This window comes from Podarcis cretensis (genome assembly GCF_951804945.1).
Source record: "Podarcis cretensis genome assembly, chromosome: 8".
Taxonomy (NCBI): Eukaryota; Metazoa; Chordata; class Lepidosauria; order Squamata; family Lacertidae; genus Podarcis; species Podarcis cretensis.
In genome coordinates, this window is record NC_137177.1 from 3,431,009 (window position 1) to 3,447,802 (window position 16,794).

General features: G+C 48.5%; 1 protein-coding gene across 5 annotated transcripts in view; it reads left to right on the forward strand.

Moving 5' to 3' along the window:
- EML2 (EMAP like 2) overlaps positions 1 to 16,794 on the forward strand; it is a 54,449-nt gene that overhangs the window by 20,922 nt on the left and 16,733 nt on the right. For all 5 annotated transcript variants that reach the window (XM_079985376.1, XM_079985375.1, XM_079985378.1 and 2 more), the window contains 10 exons: positions 407 to 435; positions 1,690 to 1,819; positions 1,985 to 2,134; positions 3,545 to 3,614; positions 4,077 to 4,187; positions 6,242 to 6,337; positions 7,379 to 7,513; positions 10,535 to 10,634; positions 11,346 to 11,500; positions 14,053 to 14,178. In XM_079985376.1, the coding sequence (XP_079841502.1) occupies positions 407 to 435; positions 1,690 to 1,819; positions 1,985 to 2,134; positions 3,545 to 3,614; positions 4,077 to 4,187; positions 6,242 to 6,337; positions 7,379 to 7,513; positions 10,535 to 10,634; positions 11,346 to 11,500; positions 14,053 to 14,178 (1,102 nt within the window). The remainder of the gene's footprint in view (positions 1 to 406; positions 436 to 1,689; positions 1,820 to 1,984; positions 2,135 to 3,544; positions 3,615 to 4,076; positions 4,188 to 6,241; positions 6,338 to 7,378; positions 7,514 to 10,534; positions 10,635 to 11,345; positions 11,501 to 14,052; positions 14,179 to 16,794) is intronic.

Consider the following 16,794-nt stretch of genomic DNA (forward strand, 5'->3'; position numbering starts at 1 on the left):
AACGTCTCTAATGGGCTGCAAGCTGTCTTCCCCTCCGGTGGTGCCTCTCTTGCTATAGACTGATCTGCTTTGACGTCACGGAATGAGCAGCAACATTCTGCCTGCCAGGATGCAAGGATTTGTTTGACGCGGGTGCAGCCGCCGCGAGGGGAGTACAAGCCCGGCAGAGGGAGGTGGAAGAGCGAACCGCATGCAGAATCCAAGGATAGCAGCGGGTGTATTTTGGCAGAAAGGCGGGAAGAGATGTGAGGGTCAGCTGAAAGCTGTTGCTGCCAACGGGAGGCTGAAGATGAGAGAAGGGGAATAACTCTGTAGTCGGATTGTTGCAGCAGAGATCCGCCTTCCTTTCATCCCCCACCGCAGTCTTCCCTTTTCATCCTAATTGTCTTCTCTCTTTCCCTCGCAGCAAACCTAAAGAATCCACCTTCAGCGCTGGTGAGTAGATGCTGCCACACTTTGCGGTTTGTGGTGGGGGAAAACACCCAGGAATCTAGTCCAAGGCTGGGAGCTGGGCATGGCCTTAGAGGCCTGGAGGTCATACGGAGTGGCTGAATGGTGTGCGCTTGCACGCTCCAGGTTGTACAAAAGTCTTGAGAGACGGGGTGTGTGTGTGTCCTTTTAACACAGCAAGAGTTCTTAGAATAGCAGGGGGAGTAGACCGGTCAAAGAGGGAAACTCTTCTGATAAGCTTGTCTTCTGCAAATTGTCCCTTCGTGGTCGCCAGGAGGGAGGGCCTTGCTCGCCCCAAGTGATTGGCTTTCTCCACCAAGCTTTTCATCTCCGCCAAGCTAAGCAGTTGGCTCCTTACCTCTCTCGCCCTGACTTAGCCACTATGATCCACGCGACGGTCACCTCCAGACTGGATTATTGTAACTCGCTCTACGTGGGGCTGCCCTTGAGACTGACCCAGAAACTCCAGCGGGTGCAGAATGCCGCGGCGAGACTCCTTACGGGGTCCTCGCTGTGGGATCACATTCACCCAGTGCTATACCAGCTGCACTGGCTCCCGGTGGAGTACAGGATCAGGTTCAAGGTGCTGGTTTTAACCTTTAAAGCCCTATACTGCCTAGGACCCTCGTACCAACAGGACCGCCTCTCCTGGAATGTCCCACAGAGGACCTTACGGTCTTCAAACAAAAACATCTTGGAGGTCCCGGGCCACAGGGAGGTTAGGCTGGCCTCAACCAGAGCCAGGGCTTTTTTGGCTATGACTCCGATCTGGTGGAACACTTTGTCACAAGAGACTAGGGCCCTGCAGGACTTGACATCTTTTTGCAGGGCCTGCAAGACGGAGCTGTTCCACCAGGACTTTGGCCAAGGCACAGTCTGACCCCCTCCTTTGGCAATCCTCACAAAACTCTAGCCTAATGGTTGCCATTAATCTGATTTGAAATGATTTTAGAATGTTGTATCATTTTGCTGTTGTTAGCCGCTCTGAGCCCGGCTTCGGCTGGGGAGGGTGGGATATAAATAAAAATTTATTATTTATTTATTATTATTATTCTACAAGTTTTGCTTCAGGGCGGGAGAGGTGGGAGACGGAGGAGAGCATCTGGTTTTAGGAGAAATCAAGACGCTGTCTTGTGTAGAGGCAGACCCGATCCCTCTGGGCAGCTGGGGGTCTTGCAAGCGCGGTTACGGGTGCTGGGCGATTGTGACGCTTTCTCTCTCCCGGCGATCCGTATGCAGAGGATGGTTACGTGAAGATGTTCCTGCGGGGGCGGCCCATCCCCATGTTTGTCCCCGATGCCGTCGTCGCCACCTACAGCCTCGATGCCAAGCTGGACCTGCCCCATAAGAAGCTGAAGCTGGACTGGGTGTATCCTACTCAAAACAGTCTCCGTGGGGGGCGGGAGAGGAGAAAAAGAAGTGGGGTGCTTGAAGCGAGTTCTGAATCTTCCCTTCCTTGGCTCCCAGAGCTGGTGGCCAGAACCGCAAAGCCCATTCTCTATTCTTGTCCTTGACCTGCTGGCATCCGCTCCAGCTATGGGTATCGGGGCCGCGACTGCCGTGCCAACCTTTTCCTGCTGCCCACGGGGGAGATCGTGTATTTCGTGGCTGCTGTGGCTGTCCTCTACAATGTGGAAGAACAGCGCCAACGCCACTACCTGGGCCACAATGATGACATCAAGTGGTGAGCAGGGTGGGGTGAGACGGTTCCTGCGCTGTTTCTTTCTTCTCCAGCTGGAACGGCAGAGGAGCAGCGAGGGTGGGGGGTGGCAAGATGCATTGCCAGTTTGCAGGCGGTTCCGCTTGTAAAAATAGAAGGAGTCATTGCAAGGAGTGGGTGGGTGGCCTTTCGGAGAGCGGGGCTCTCTCTGCATACGTGTGACTTTTGCCCTTTCCTCTCTCTCTTTTTTTTAAAAAATAATATTTATTCAAATTTTAAAAATTACAAAGAGAAAATTAGAAAAAACAAAAAAAAGAAAGATAAAAAAATACAAACAGTTAGAAAAAAACCAAAAACAACTCAAACCTTTACATAATTTTCTTTCCTTTGCTTATTTCCTTGACCTCCTCACGCCTCCCTTTTTTGTATTCTAGTTCAATTAGATATTTCAGCAAATCCTTTCCAGCTTTGTTTTTATCCTAATAATTTATCTTAATATACTGTAATTTTACATTCTCGTCTTTCACCAATTAAAAAATCAATTTTTACCTAATCCTTTATATCATTTCTGCTAAAACCACATTACTTCATTCCAACATCCTTCTAACATTCCTTAATTTTACAATGTTTCTGTAAATAAACTTTAATTTTTTTCCAATCTACTTCCACCAACTCTTCACCTTGGTCTCGGATTCTGCCAGTCATTTCCGCCAGTTCCATATAATCCATCACTTTCATCTGCCTGCCCTTTCCTCTCTCTCTCTCTTTTAATAATAATTTTTATTAAGTTTTCCATTTAACAATCCAATCATATCACATTAATTATTCCAAATTGTACCAATACATATTACATCATCCGAATATTTTGCCAAATTTTAAATTTTTTGTTGGGGGTTCCCATGTTTCGAACTCAGTAAGGGTCCAATCATCTCATATTTCTGCTGCTTTTGATAGTCACAAATCCCATCTTCCAGTCTTCTTGTTGTTATCATTTTTCTTCTTAATAGCCTCTGAGTTGTTTCCGCAGGTGAGTTAAACCAAACATTGTTATGTTTCTGTGTGAACTTTGTAAGGCTCTCCTTAAATCACCACACGCTGATCCAACAGTCCTGTTCGAGCGGCAGGCGCCATTTTTGTCTGTTCCGATGTAATAAAGTCTTACGCGTCTGCTCATTAATTTTCCCAGACCAGTTGCACCATAAATCAGCCTTTCCAGGGGAGGTTTTGCCGACTCAAAGTCACAATCCGAACATGATAACAAAGGAATGGCTCACCTCCCACTCTGACTATCAATCTTGCAACTTAGTCTGTTTCATAATGGTGGATCCCGGTTAAGTGCGTCATCAGAGAGCCTTTCATTTTCTTTCCATATCTTCTAAAAAGCAAATCCTTTAGTTAATATTTTTGTTTCTGGCCCTTTCCTGTCTCACTCAGCCTGGCTGTGCATCCTGACATGGTCACCATAGCAACTGGGCAGGTGGCCGGGACTTCGAAAGATGGCAAGGTGAGGGGCAGCTTGCTATAGAGGCGGAGGTGCCAGAGATTGGGAGGTGGCGGGAAGAGAGGGGAGGAAAGGAGAAACGGGAACAGATGGCATACATTTAAAGCCAACGGGAAAAATCCCTTTCTGGAATAATGGGGCAGCTGAACATTTATGCCCTTTATGTCTCTTTACTTTAGCATCCTTTCCCTGTCCCAGCCAAAGCACGGAGATCCTGGTCTGCTGCTGCTGTTTCCCCCCAGTATCTTGTAGCCTGAAGTGTCTGCAACGCCTAAATGTGGTTGCACCAATGTTCTGTTGCAGCTAATAGCCGGCTGCAGCCCTGCCTTCCTCTGTTCGGCTTTTAAAACAAACCTTGTGGCCAGTGCCTTTTCCAGAACCCCCAGATTCCACAAGTTGTTTCTGTGCTGTGTGAAGAGTTGCTTCCTTTTGTGTATCCTGAAACGGTATTCTTCCTTCCGGCAGCCGCTGCCTCCCCACGTTCGGGTCTGGGACTCTGTGAGTCTGAATACGCTCCACGTCCTGGGCCCTGGGCCCTTCGACCGAGCTGTGAGCTGCGTGGGATTCTCAAAGTCTGTGAGTGATGCTTCCCTCCCTCCCTCCCTCCCTTCCTTCCTTCCTTCCTTCCTTCCTTCCTTCCTTCCTTCCTTCCGCCAAAAAGGGGGTACCCAGAGCCCACTGTTCACCCCACAAGCTTGGATTAGGTAGATAACAATGATGATGATGATGGTAGTAATAATAATAATAATAAAAGATAAGGGGATGAGTTTAGAAAGAAAAATGCTATAGTGCATCTGCAGTAGCACAACAGGACGCCTTCCTCTGCCCCAGCTGCAACAAAACATGTCTCTCCCGTATCGGTCTCTACAGCCACAGCAGTGGTTTGACTCCAGTGGTTTGACTCCATCCCTGAAACTGCAATCCTCTATTGTCTCCTGAGACAGACAGAGGCCAACAATGTATTAAATTTGTTTTCTGCCCTTCCTCCGAAGATCGCAGGGCGGTTCACAACATAAAAATACAAAACAAGAACACAAAATACATAGGAAAAACCAAAACAAACCAATAACCCCGCCTCCCACAGACACATTTAAAAGGCCGTTGATTAATCAGCCAAAGGCCAGGGAGAAGAGGAACAGTTTTGCCTGGCGCCTAAAGATATGTAAAGGGACGTGGGTGGCACTGTGGGTTAAACCACAGAGCCTAGGGCTTGCCGATCAGAAGGCCGGCGGTTCGAATCCCCGCGACGGGGTGAGCTCCCATTGCTCGGTCCCTGCTCCTGCCAAACTAGCAGTTCGAAAGCACGTCAAAGTGCAAGTAGATAAATAGGTACCACACTGGCGGGAAGGTAAACGGCGTTTCCGTGCGCTGCTCTGGTTCGCCAGAAGCGGCTTAGTCCTGCTGGCCACGTGACCTGGAAGCTGTACGCCGGCTCCCTCGGCCAATAAAGCGAGATGAGCGCCGCAACCCCAGAGTCGGTCACGACTGGACCTAATGGTCAGGGGTCCCTTTACCTTTAAAGATATGTAACAAAGGCTTCCCTGGGGAGAGCAGTTCCACAAACGGAGCCACAGCAGAAAAGGCCCCTGATGTTGTCTCGCCCCACAGAAAGCAATTGGAACCTACTCAGACCATTGGTGCATCAGGCTCAGAATTACCTACACTGACTGGCAGCAGATATCCAAGATTCCAGGCAGGAACTTCTCCCAACTAGGATTGAATCTGTTTGCAAGGCAGATGCTCTAGCCCTGAGCTGCGGCCCGGCCTGTTGACCGCTAGTGAGGTTGTGATCTGGGGTGTGTGTGTGTGTGTGTGTGTGTGTGTGTGGAAGGAAGGAAGGAAGAGGAGTTTGCAAGTTCAAGGAGGCCCAGCCTCCACTCACCTGCCTTCATATTCTGCCAAGGCACACCCTCCCCCTGCCCAGACCCAAATTCTCTGGCCGGGGGGAATGTCAGTTCTGTTATCAAGACCACCTAAAACTTAGTTTTGCAGAGCTTCTTCACAGAGCACTGGTTGGTCTGTTTTTTGAAGAGGGAGCTGGCATGCGATTTCTAATTAGGTTTCGTTGCTAGAAATTGCTTGCCATGGTGAATCCAAGGCATTGGACAGCAGTTGTGAGGGGCGCTGCCTCTATCCCAGTACACTGGCTCCCAGTACGTTTCCAAGCACAATTCAAAGTGTTGGTGCTGACCTTTAAAGCCCTAAACGGCCTCAAAGGCCCAGTATACCTGAAGGAGCGTCTCCACCCCCATCATTCTGCCCGGACACTGAGGTCCAGCTCCGAGGGCCTTCTGGCGGTTCCCTTGCTACGAGAAACCAAGTTACAGGGAACCAGACAGAGGGCCTTCTTGGTGGTGGCGCCCACCCTGTGGAACGCCCTCCCATCAGATGTCAAAGAGAAAAATAACTACCCAAACTTTTAGAAGACATCTAAAGGCAGCCCTGTTTAGGGAAGCTTTTAATGTTTAATAGGTTATTGTATTTTAGTGTTTTGTTGGAAGCCGCCCAGAGTGGCTGGGGGGACCCAGCCAGATGGGTGGGGTACACATAATTTATTATTATTATTATTATTATTATTATTATTATTATTATTATTATTATTATTATTATTGTCTCTTTTCTCTCACCAGAACGGCGGAGGACTCTTATGTGCTGTCGATGACTCTAATGACCACGTACTCTCCGTGTGGGACTGGCAAAAGGAGCAGAAGCTGGCAGACGTGAAGGTAACTTTGCGTTCCGCCCTGTTCCTTTGGCCAAAATCTAGCCCTCCCTAACCTGTGGTTGGTGCTCCAGACATTCTGGACTCTTCTTCTTCTGCGATCCCTCGTAGCCGAGTAAGATTGTCTTCCATAGACACGGTTTTAACAGTGAGTCTGTAAGTGACTGTGGAGGCCAATTCTGGATCCACACATCCTTCCACAGTGGGGACATTGGTTTCCAGGCAGAAGTTGATCATGGTGTGGATTTGCCAAGCGTGCCTTCCTCTTAGCACGATTCTCCCTTGTGTCCTGAGTTCGAGTGTCTTCAAAGCCCATGACACCTTTGGCAAAGGCTGTTCTCCAACTGGAGCGCTCGCAGGCCAGTGTTTCCCAATCGTTGGTGTTTATACTTCATTTTTTTTTAGATTTGCCTTGAAGAGAGTCTTTAAGCCTCTTTTGTTGACCACCAGGATTACGCTTCCTGGTTTTAAGTATGGAATACAGTGGTACCTCGGGTTAAGTACTTAATTCGTTCCAGAGATCCATTCTTAACCTGAAACTGTTCTTAACCTGAAGCACCACTTTAGCTAATGGGGCCTCCTGCTGCTGCTGTACCACCGGAGCCCGATTTCTGTTCTTATTTTGAAGCAAAGTTCTTAACCTGAAGCATTATTTCTGGGTTAGCGGAGTCTGTAACCTGAAGCGTATGTAACCTGAAGTACCACTGTAGAGTAGTTGCTTTGGAAGACGATAATCGGGCATCTGCACAACATGACCAGTCCAACAAAGTTGATGCTGAAGAATTGTTGCTTCAACACTGGTGACCTTTGCTTCTTCCAGTACACTGGCATTAGTTTGCCCGTCTTCCCAAGTGATGTGTAAAAATGTTCAGAGACTCCGTTGATGGAGTCTTCCGAGGAGTTGGAAATGATGTTTATACATTTTGGACTAGAATTGTGAAAGACACCAGGTTGTGCCCAGGCTGCCACAGTCTGTCACGGCCCCTGCACCCTGTTGCATCACTGTACTGACCCCTCTCTCCTTCCTGTTTCTCTTGCTCCGCAGTGCTCCAATGAGTCTGTGCTGGCCGCAACCTTCCACCCTACGGAGCCGACACTGCTCATTACCTGCGGGAAATCTCACATCCACTTCTGGACGCTGGAGGCAGGCAGCCTCAGCAAGAGGCAGGGCATTTTCGAGGTGAGAGCAGGATCGGAAGGGAGAGGGAGAAGCTGCAGAGGATTGTGGGTAGGCCAGGATTGGGGTGGTTGGCGGGCTTCCCCCCCCCCCCCAATCTAGCTCCTGGTCACATCAGCAGGCTTCCACACAAGGGCTTCCTGCCGGATTCTGCACAGAAATCTTGCCCGGACCCCTCTTCAGTTCGGTGGGTTACAAACTGTATCCTGAAAAGTACAGCGACCGGTCCCCCTCTCTTCCACAAAGCACTTTGCATGGCCATGTGGGGGCAAGGGGGGCTGTTCCCCTTGTTTTCTTGGTCAGCCTCCTTTCTCCAGACGGGGTAAAACCACGGAGAAGCCTTGTGCGACTCTGCAAAATGACACCTGTTAAAATACAGAGCATTTACAGAGCATTCTAAAGATTTGAAAAATGCACGTCACATGTATTGCTTCAGTAATACAGTGGTACCTTGGTTCTCAAACTTAATCTGTTCCAGAAGTCCATTCCAAAACCAAAGCGTTCCAAAACGCATCCAAGATGAGCGTCTCCACCCCCATCGTTCAGCCTGGACACTGAGGTCCGGCGTCAAGGGCCTTCTGGCGGATCCCTCATTGCAAGACGTCAGATTACAGGGAACCAGGCAGAGGGCCTTCTTGGTGGTGGCACCCGCCCTGTGGAACGCCCTCCCACCAGATGTCAAGGAAATAAACAACTATCCTATTTTTAAAAGACATCTGACGGCAGTCCTGTTTAGGGAAGCTTTTAATATTTAATGCTGTATTGTTTTTAACACTTGATTGGGAGCCGCCCAGAGTGGCTGGGGAAACTCAGCCAGATGGGCAGGGTATAAATAATAAATTATTATTATTATTAAAACCAAGGACTTTTAAAAACAACCCCTAAAACAGCAATTTAACATGAATTTTACTATTGAAACAAGACCATCAATCCATAAAATGAAAGCAATAATCAATGCACTGTACTATTAAATAAATAAGACAGCATTGTAGGTGATAAAAATTAAAATTATTTTTTTCCGTTACCTGCACTGATGATAGTCATTGTTTGGATGGGAGGCTTTTTTCCATTTCCGCAGTCACACACACAATCAATCAGTCAGTCAATCAGTCAGTAGCTGACCTGGTTTCCACACAGTCACAAAAACGAATTAACCGAAGAAGCCTCAAAAACGAAAATGCAAAATAAATAGCAAAAACAAAAGCGCCAAACTTAATCCGTTCCGGAAGTCCGTTTGACTTCTGAAACGTTCGAAAACCAAGGCGCAGCTTCTGATTGGTGCAGGCGCCCCGGAAACAATAGCCGACAGCCGCATCTGATGTTCAGCTTCCGAAAAACGTTCAAAAACCGGAACACTTACTCCAGGTTTTTGGTGTTTGAGAACCAAGGTACCACTGTATTGCTTCAGTGATAACTAACTGCGAGGCCAAGAGGGGGTCTTGTTGTCTGGGCGGCCCAGAACCTCCATATGCATTGCTCAGTCTTGCGCGCCTAAGGTAATTTGGGCACTGCTAACGCTGTGGTTTGGCTTCACCCCTGGAAGCGCACTCCATTGCCTTTCGAGACAAACGTATGCCAACCAGCCAACATATGACCCAAATGGACCCAGCCACCACCGCTGATTTGCTATGTCCTCTTTATTGCATGTCTCCCCTGCTTTTTCCTCCCAAGGAGCGGTGACGTTCATGGTTCCCATTCCTCCTCATTTAATCCCCACAACAACCTTGTGAGGCAGGTTAGGCTGAGAGGGAGTGGCCGGCCCCCAAAATCACCCAGGGCCAAGCAGGGATTTGAACCCTCTTCCCTCCCAGGTCCCAGTCCATAGCAAGTCGCTAGCTCTCGAATTGCAGACAAGATGGGGATTTCTGCTTCATTTGCTCTTTGAGACTGGGGGGGGGGGGGGCATTTTCCCAACACCACCCAGCCAAACCAGTTGTACCAACTGCTGTGTGTGTGTGTGTACACGGTCCTGGAGAACCAGTTCGGATCTGTTTGCTAAAGGGGTTGACTCTCAACACTTTCTTGCGCAGTGAGCTTTCATGCCCAGGTTTCAATAATAATATTAATAAATTTTATTTATACCCCGCCCTCCCCAGCCAAGACCGGGCTCAGGGAGGCTAACACCTGATATAAAAGCAAATTGATTGAAATGCAACTTAAAAACAAGATTAAAACACAAGATTAAAACATTAAAATACAGCCTCATTTCAATGGAAACTCAAATCAAAATTTTTTTGGGGGATGAAAGCTTCAAGCCTTCACCAAGGCCAACTTTCCAGACTGGTCCTACGTGGGCCAGAAAAAAGCTAGGGAAGTCCCCAAATAGGAGTTCTATCACAGAAGGAGAAAGGAAAAAAAGAAAGAAGGGAAGGGAATCAAGTTGATTCCAAGCCGAAGGCCAGGCAGGACAACTCTGTCTTACAGGCCCTGTGGAAAGAAATCAGATCTTGCAGGGCCTGGTCTCATGAGACAGAGTGTTCCACCAAGCTGGAGCCATCACTGAAAAGGCCCTGCCTCTGGTTGAGGCTAATCTGACTTCCTTAGGGCCCGGGACCACTAGGGTGTTGCTATTTATGGACCTTAAGGTCCTCCGTGGGGCAGACCGGGAGAGGTGGTCGCGTAGGTACGAGGGTCCTAAACTGTGAAGGGCTTTAAAGGTCAAGGCCAGCACCTTAAACCTGACCCTGTACTCCACCGGGAGCCAGTGCAGCTTGAAAAGCACTGGGTGAATATGCTCCCATGGCAGGGACCCTGTGAGGAGCCTCGCTGCAGCATTCTGCACCCGCTGGAGTTTCTGGGACAGCTTCAAGGTCAGCCCCACGTAGAGCGAATTACAGTAGTCAAGCCTGGAGGTGACCGTCGCGTGGATCACTGTGGCCAGGTCAGGGCGGGAAAGGTGCTGTTGTCTTGCTGGCCACCTCTCCTTAGAAGTGGGGTGAAGTGGGAGCTGCAGGTTGGATTTGGGGTGGTTTTCCTGCCCCCTCTCCTCCCTGTTTTTGAGGCTCACCTGTTTTACTTCCACAGAAACATGAGAAGCCCAAATATGTCCTGTGTGTGGCTTTCACAGAGAACGGGGACACTGTGACCGGAGATTCTGGGGGGAACCTCTACATTTGGGGGAAAGGTCAGTTTGGGAATGGGGCGGGGAGAGATGGGACTGGGTTGAGGTGCTCCGAAATAGCAGCTCTGTCTGGTTGGGCTGAATCAGTCTAGCTGGGTGCTCTGAGTGTTTCTACACAGCTAAATTTGTGAGTTGCTGCAGGGACAAATAATTATTTTACCCTTGCTGAATCCCTCAGTCGCCTTTTCTCACGCACGGTTTGTTCCCAATCTCGTACTGACCAGTCACATAACCGTGTCAGCATTTTATTAAGCGCTTGAAAAGGGACGCGGGTGGCGCTGTGGGTTAAACCACAGAGCCTAGGACTTGCCAATCAGAAGGTCGGCGGTTCGAATCCCCGCGATGGGGTGAGCTCCCGTTGCTGGGTCCCTGCTCCTGCCAACCTAGCAGTTCAAAAGCATGTCAAAGTGCAAGTAGATAAATAGGTACCACTCCGGCGGGAAAGTAAACGGCGTTTCTGTGCACTGCTCTTGTTCGCCAGAAGCCGCTTAGTCCTGCTGGCCACATGACCCGGAAGCTGTACGCCGGCTCCCTCGGCCAGTAAAGCGAGATGAGCGCCGCAACACCAGAGTCGGCCACGACTGGACCTAATGGTCAGGGGTCCCTTTACCTAATATTCCGCTTGCATGATGTTCACTAAAGAGGAGAGAAATCCTTTCCAGGTTCTGTGGGGGAAGGTTGTCCCATCTAACAGCATTGTCCTTTGCCTGGCAGGGGGGAACAGGATTTGCCACGCGGTGCCAGGAGCCCACGAAGGAGGCATCTTCGGCTTGTGCGTGCTGCGGAACGGGACTATCGTCACGGGAGGCGGCCGGGACCGCAGAGTCGTGCTCTGGGGACGGGATTACCAGAAGCTGCAGGAGAATGAGGTATTGCGGCCGGCTGGGTGGACTCCTGCCGTCCTTAGGGTAGCAGCAGTTCATGCCTTGCTTGGACCCAGACATGGCCAAAGGTGCTGTGGAGCGAGGGATCATAGAATCACAGAACTGTAGAGTTGGAAGGGGCCACAAAGGCCATCTGTTCCAACCCCCTGCCTTGCAGAAACAACATGTAACCAAACAAACCCCTGTGTTGCAAAGAACGTCAGCAATGTCTAGGCAACACGATGACCATGTACATACGCAATGTTGTTGTTTAGTTGTTTATTCGTGTCCGACTCTTTGTGACCCCCTGGACCAGAGCACGCCAGGCACTCCTGTCTTCCACGGCCTCCCGCAGTTGGTCAAACTCATGCTGGTAGCTTCGAGAACACTGTCCCACCATCTCGTCCTCTGTCGTCCCCTTCTCCTTGTGCCCTCCATCTTTCCCAACATCAGGGTCTTTTCCAGGGAGTCTTCTCTTCTCATGAGGTGGCCAAAGTATTGGAGTCTCAGCTTCAGGATCTGTCCTTCCAGTGAGCACTCTGGGCTGATTTCCTTCAGAATGGAGAGGTTTGATCTTCTTGCAGTCCATGGGACTCTCAAGAGTCTCCTCCAGCACCAGAATTCAAAAGCATCCATTCTTCGGCCATCAGCCTTCTTTATGGTCCAGCTCTCACTTCCATACATCACTACTGGGAAAACCAGAGCTTTAACTATACGGACCTTTGTTGGCAAGGTGATGTCTCTGCTTTTTAAGATGCTGTCTAGCTTTGCCATCGCCTTTCTCCCAAGGATCAGGCGTCTTTTAATTTCGTGACTGCTATCCCCATCTGCAGTGATCATGGAGCCCAAGAAAGTAAAATCTCTCACTGTCTGTTACCTCACTTCATTTAAAGATTTTCAGAGACTTTGAGACTGAAGATTTCATTTTGTACTTGTTATGGTTTGAAGTAATTCTACAACAACAACAATAATAATAATTTATTATTTATACCCCACCCCTTTGGCTGGGCTTCCCCAGCCACTCTGGGCGGCTTCCAACCAAATATTAAAAGACAGTAATGCTGTAAAATATAATACAATATAAATATAATACAATATAAAGATTGTCTATTGCGTATGTACATGGTCATTGCGTTGCCTAGATATTGCTGATGCAGAAGCCACACGCCAGGCCTGCGAGGTGGAACTTCTAGCTTCTTGGCACAACTCCATCAGGGGGAACAGAGGCACAAGAATTTCCTTCCTTGCAGGTTCATGTTACAGAGATCCTAGTTCAGCACCTGACCTTCTGGCAGCTAACAGCCAGCTGCAAATTTATTACTTATACCCCACCCATCTGGACAGGCTTCCCCAGCCACTCTGGGTGGCTCCCAACAGGATATTTTGTTGTTTAGTCGTCTTAGTCGTATTCGACTCTCTGTGACCCCGTGAACCAGAGCATGCCTTGGAAACACTCACTTTCTTCTCAAAGCTTCTCCATGGAGTTTTCTTGGCAAAATGGTGTAGTGTCTTGCCCGTTCCTTCTCCAGGTGGATCACATTTAGTCTAAACTCTTGGCTATGACTTGTCCGTTGTGGGTGGCCCTGCACGGCATAGCTCATCGCTTCTCTGAGTTATTCAAGCCCCTTCACCACGACAAGGCAGTGATCCAGGACAGGATATTAGAAATACAATAAAAGATCAAACATTAAAAACTTCCCTGTACAGGTCTGCCTCCAGATGTCTTCTAAAAGTCAGATAGTTGTTTATTTCCTTGACATCTGAGGGGAGAGCGTTCCACAGGGTGGGCGCCACCACCGAGAAGGTCCTCTGCCTGGTTTGAGAGGTTTACAAATGGCGCAGGATGGCATCTTCCGTTAACCCCCCCCCAGCACCTGCTAGTTGGCAGTGAATTGTCTCTGAACAGAGAGCTGCCACAGTGGTCAGATCTGCCTACAGCTGAAATCTTTTTTAAAAAAATTATAATGCTTTGATTCAATAAGCTCATTTGCTCATGTTTAACCTCGGCGTTGCATTTTTCGGGTACCTATTTGTAAGTACTTTTTGTTTATTCAGTTAGATAAAGAAGTCTTACAAACAAAAGAATACTTACAAAAATGTGTAAATTATTAAATAATATACAAATAGACCAAGAAATCAAAAGTAAGAATATGTTAAGGTGGGGACAAGATTTAGGTTATGAAACTGAATACAAAGATCGGGTTAAATTTTGGACAAAAAAATTATAAATTTTACAGCTTCTTATCGATTGAAAGAAAATTTCATGAAGATGCATCATAGATGGTATATGTCGCCAGACAGGTTGGAAAAATTTAAAAAATCGGGTGATAATAAGTGTTGGAGGTGTAATAGAATGATTGGAACCTTATAGCATATGTGGTGGTCAAATTAAGAAATATTGGAATATGATACAGGAGGAAATTAATAAGCTAATCAAAACATCACATAATAAAAAGCAAATCACCACTTGCAAACTGTTTCGGACGGACGTCTCTGCTAGCCCTGTCTGGGCATCTTCTGCTTTCCCTGAGGGGCTCTCTGTTTTCCTCTCCCTACAGGTGCCTGAGGGATTTGGGCCAGTGCGCACCATAGCAGAGGGAAAGGGCGACTCCCTCTTTGTGGGCACCACCCGCAACTCAGTGCTCCATGGATCTTTGGCAACTGGCTTCTCCCTCCTAGTGCAGGTAATATGATAAGAATAATTTATTATTTCATAGAATCATAGAGTTGGAAGAGACCACAAGGGCCATCGAGTCCAACCCCCTGCCAAGCAGGAAACACCATCAGAGCACTCCTGACATATGGTTGTCAAGCCTCTGCTTCAAGACCTCCAAAGAAGGAGACTCCACCACACTCCTTGGCAGCAAATTCCACTGTCAAACAGCTCTTACTGTCAGGAAGTTCTTCCTAATGTTTAGGTGGAATCTTCTTTCTTGTAGTTTGGAACCATTGCTCCGTGTCCGCTTCTCTGGAGCAGCAGAAAACAACCTTTCTCCCTCCTCTATGTGACATCCTTTTATATATTTGAACACGGCTATCATATCCCCCCTTAACCTCCTCTTCTCCAGGCTAAACATGCCCAGCTCCCTTAGCTGTTCCTCATAAGGCTTCATTTCCAGGCCTTTGACCATTTTGGTTGCCCTCCTCTGGACACGTTCCAGTTTGTCCGTGTTCTTCTTGAACTGTGGTGCCCAGAACTGGACACAGTACTCCAGGTGAGGTCTGACCAGAGCAGAATACAGTGGCACTATTACTTCCCTTGATCTAGATGCTATACTCCTATTGATGCAGCCCAGAATTGCATTGGCTTTTTTAGCTGCCGCGTCACACTGTTGGCTCATGTCAAGTTTGTGGTCAACCAAGACTCCTAGATCCTTTTCACATGTACTGCTCTCAAGCCAGGTGTCCCCCATCTTGTATTTGTGCCTCTCATTTTTTTTGCCCAAGTGCAATACTTTACATTTCTCCCTGTTATTTATACCCCGCCCATCTGGCTGAGTTTCCCCAGCCACTCTGGGCGGCTCCCAATCAAATGTTAAAAACAACACAGCATTAAATATTAAAAACTTCCCTGAACAGGGCTGCCTTCAGATGTCTTTTAAAGATAAGATAGCTGCTTATTTCCTTGACATCTGAAGGGAGGGCATTCCACAGGGTGGGTGCCACTACTGAGAAGGCCCTCTGCCTGGTTCCCTGTAACTTGGTTTCTCACAAGGAGGGAACTGCCAGAAGGCCCTCGGAGCTGGACTTCAGTGTCCGGGCAGAACGATGGGGGTGGAGACGCTCCTTCAGGTATACAGGTAAGGAGGAGGGCAGTTACTGCGCAGGTTTATGCCTGGATTCGAAGAGGTTCGGTGACTGGGATCACTGATGTATCACTGGGGTGACTGATAAGGACCACAAAAGAGCTCTGCTGGATCAGGCCCTTCTGAACCAGCGTCCTGTTCTCACACTGGCCAACCAGGTGCCCCAAGGAGAAACCCGCAAGCCGGACCCGAGTGCGAGAGCATGTCTCCTCTGCTGTGCTATCCAGCAGCTGAAGTTGCTCCCTCCAACTGTGGAGGCCTTCATCACGGCTAGTAGCCATCAGTAGCCCTCTCCTTCATGAATTTATCTAATCTTCATTTAAAGCCATCTAAGTTGGTGGCCATTGCTGCCTCCTGTGGCAGGGAGTTCCACAGGAAAACATTCTTCAAGAAACAGATAAAAGTTCCTTTAAGTTTTAAAGAGGGTTCCAGAATTTTCTTTGGTGTGTGGGAGTGGCACTCGTGGCTTGATAGGTGTCAGCTGGAGGTTCGGATAAAGGGAGGAAGTTGCAGGCTGCAGTTTCAGCACGAGGAAAACCCATGCACGCACGCCAAGTTTATACTGTGCGGGAGAGATATATTTAATTTTTAAATTTAATTTAATTTAATTTATTATTTATACCCCGCCCATCTGACTGGGTTTCCCCAGCCACTCTGGGCGCTTGCAATAGAATATCAAAAACAATACAGCATCAGACATTAAGAACTTCCCTAAACAGGGCCGCCTTCAGGTGTCTTTTAAAAGTAAAATAGTTGTTTATTTCCTTGACATCTGCTGGGAGGGCATTCCACAGGGCAGGTGCCACTACCAAGAAGGCCCTCTGCCTGGTTCCCTGTAACCTTACTTCTCGCAGTGAGGGAACCGCCAGAAGGCCCTCAGAGCTGGACCTCAGTGTCTGGGCTGGACGATGGGGGTGGAGACACTCCTTCAGGTATACAGGACCGAGGCCATTTACGGCTTTAAAGGTCAACACCAACACTTTGAATTGTGCTCGGAAACGTACTGGGAGCCAATGAAGATCTCTCAGGACTGGTGTTATGTGGTCCTGGCGGCCGCTCCCAGTCCCCAGTCTAGCTGCCACATTCTGGATTAGTTGTAGTTTCCGGGTCACCTTCAAAGGGAGCCCCATGGAGAGCGCATTGCAGTAGTCCAAGCGGGAGATAACTAGAGCATGCACCACTCTGGCCAGACAGTCCATGGGCAGGTAGGGTCTCAGCCTGCATACCAGATGGAGCTGGTAGACAGCTGCCCTGGACACAGAATTGACCTGCGCCTCCATGGACAGCTGTGAGTCCAGAATATAGTAGGCATGTAAATGGTTTGTATATATTTGTAATAAATGGTTGTGCAACGAGTCAAGCAATAAAGAAGCTCTTGACTGAGGAATTTGACTAGGACTCCTATTCTTGTCGTCTGCCTCCGGGGAAATGCTCCGCTATAAACAGTGAGAAGTGGTTTTGCCGAGGTGCCACCACGCAAGCAGAAAGCGCAGC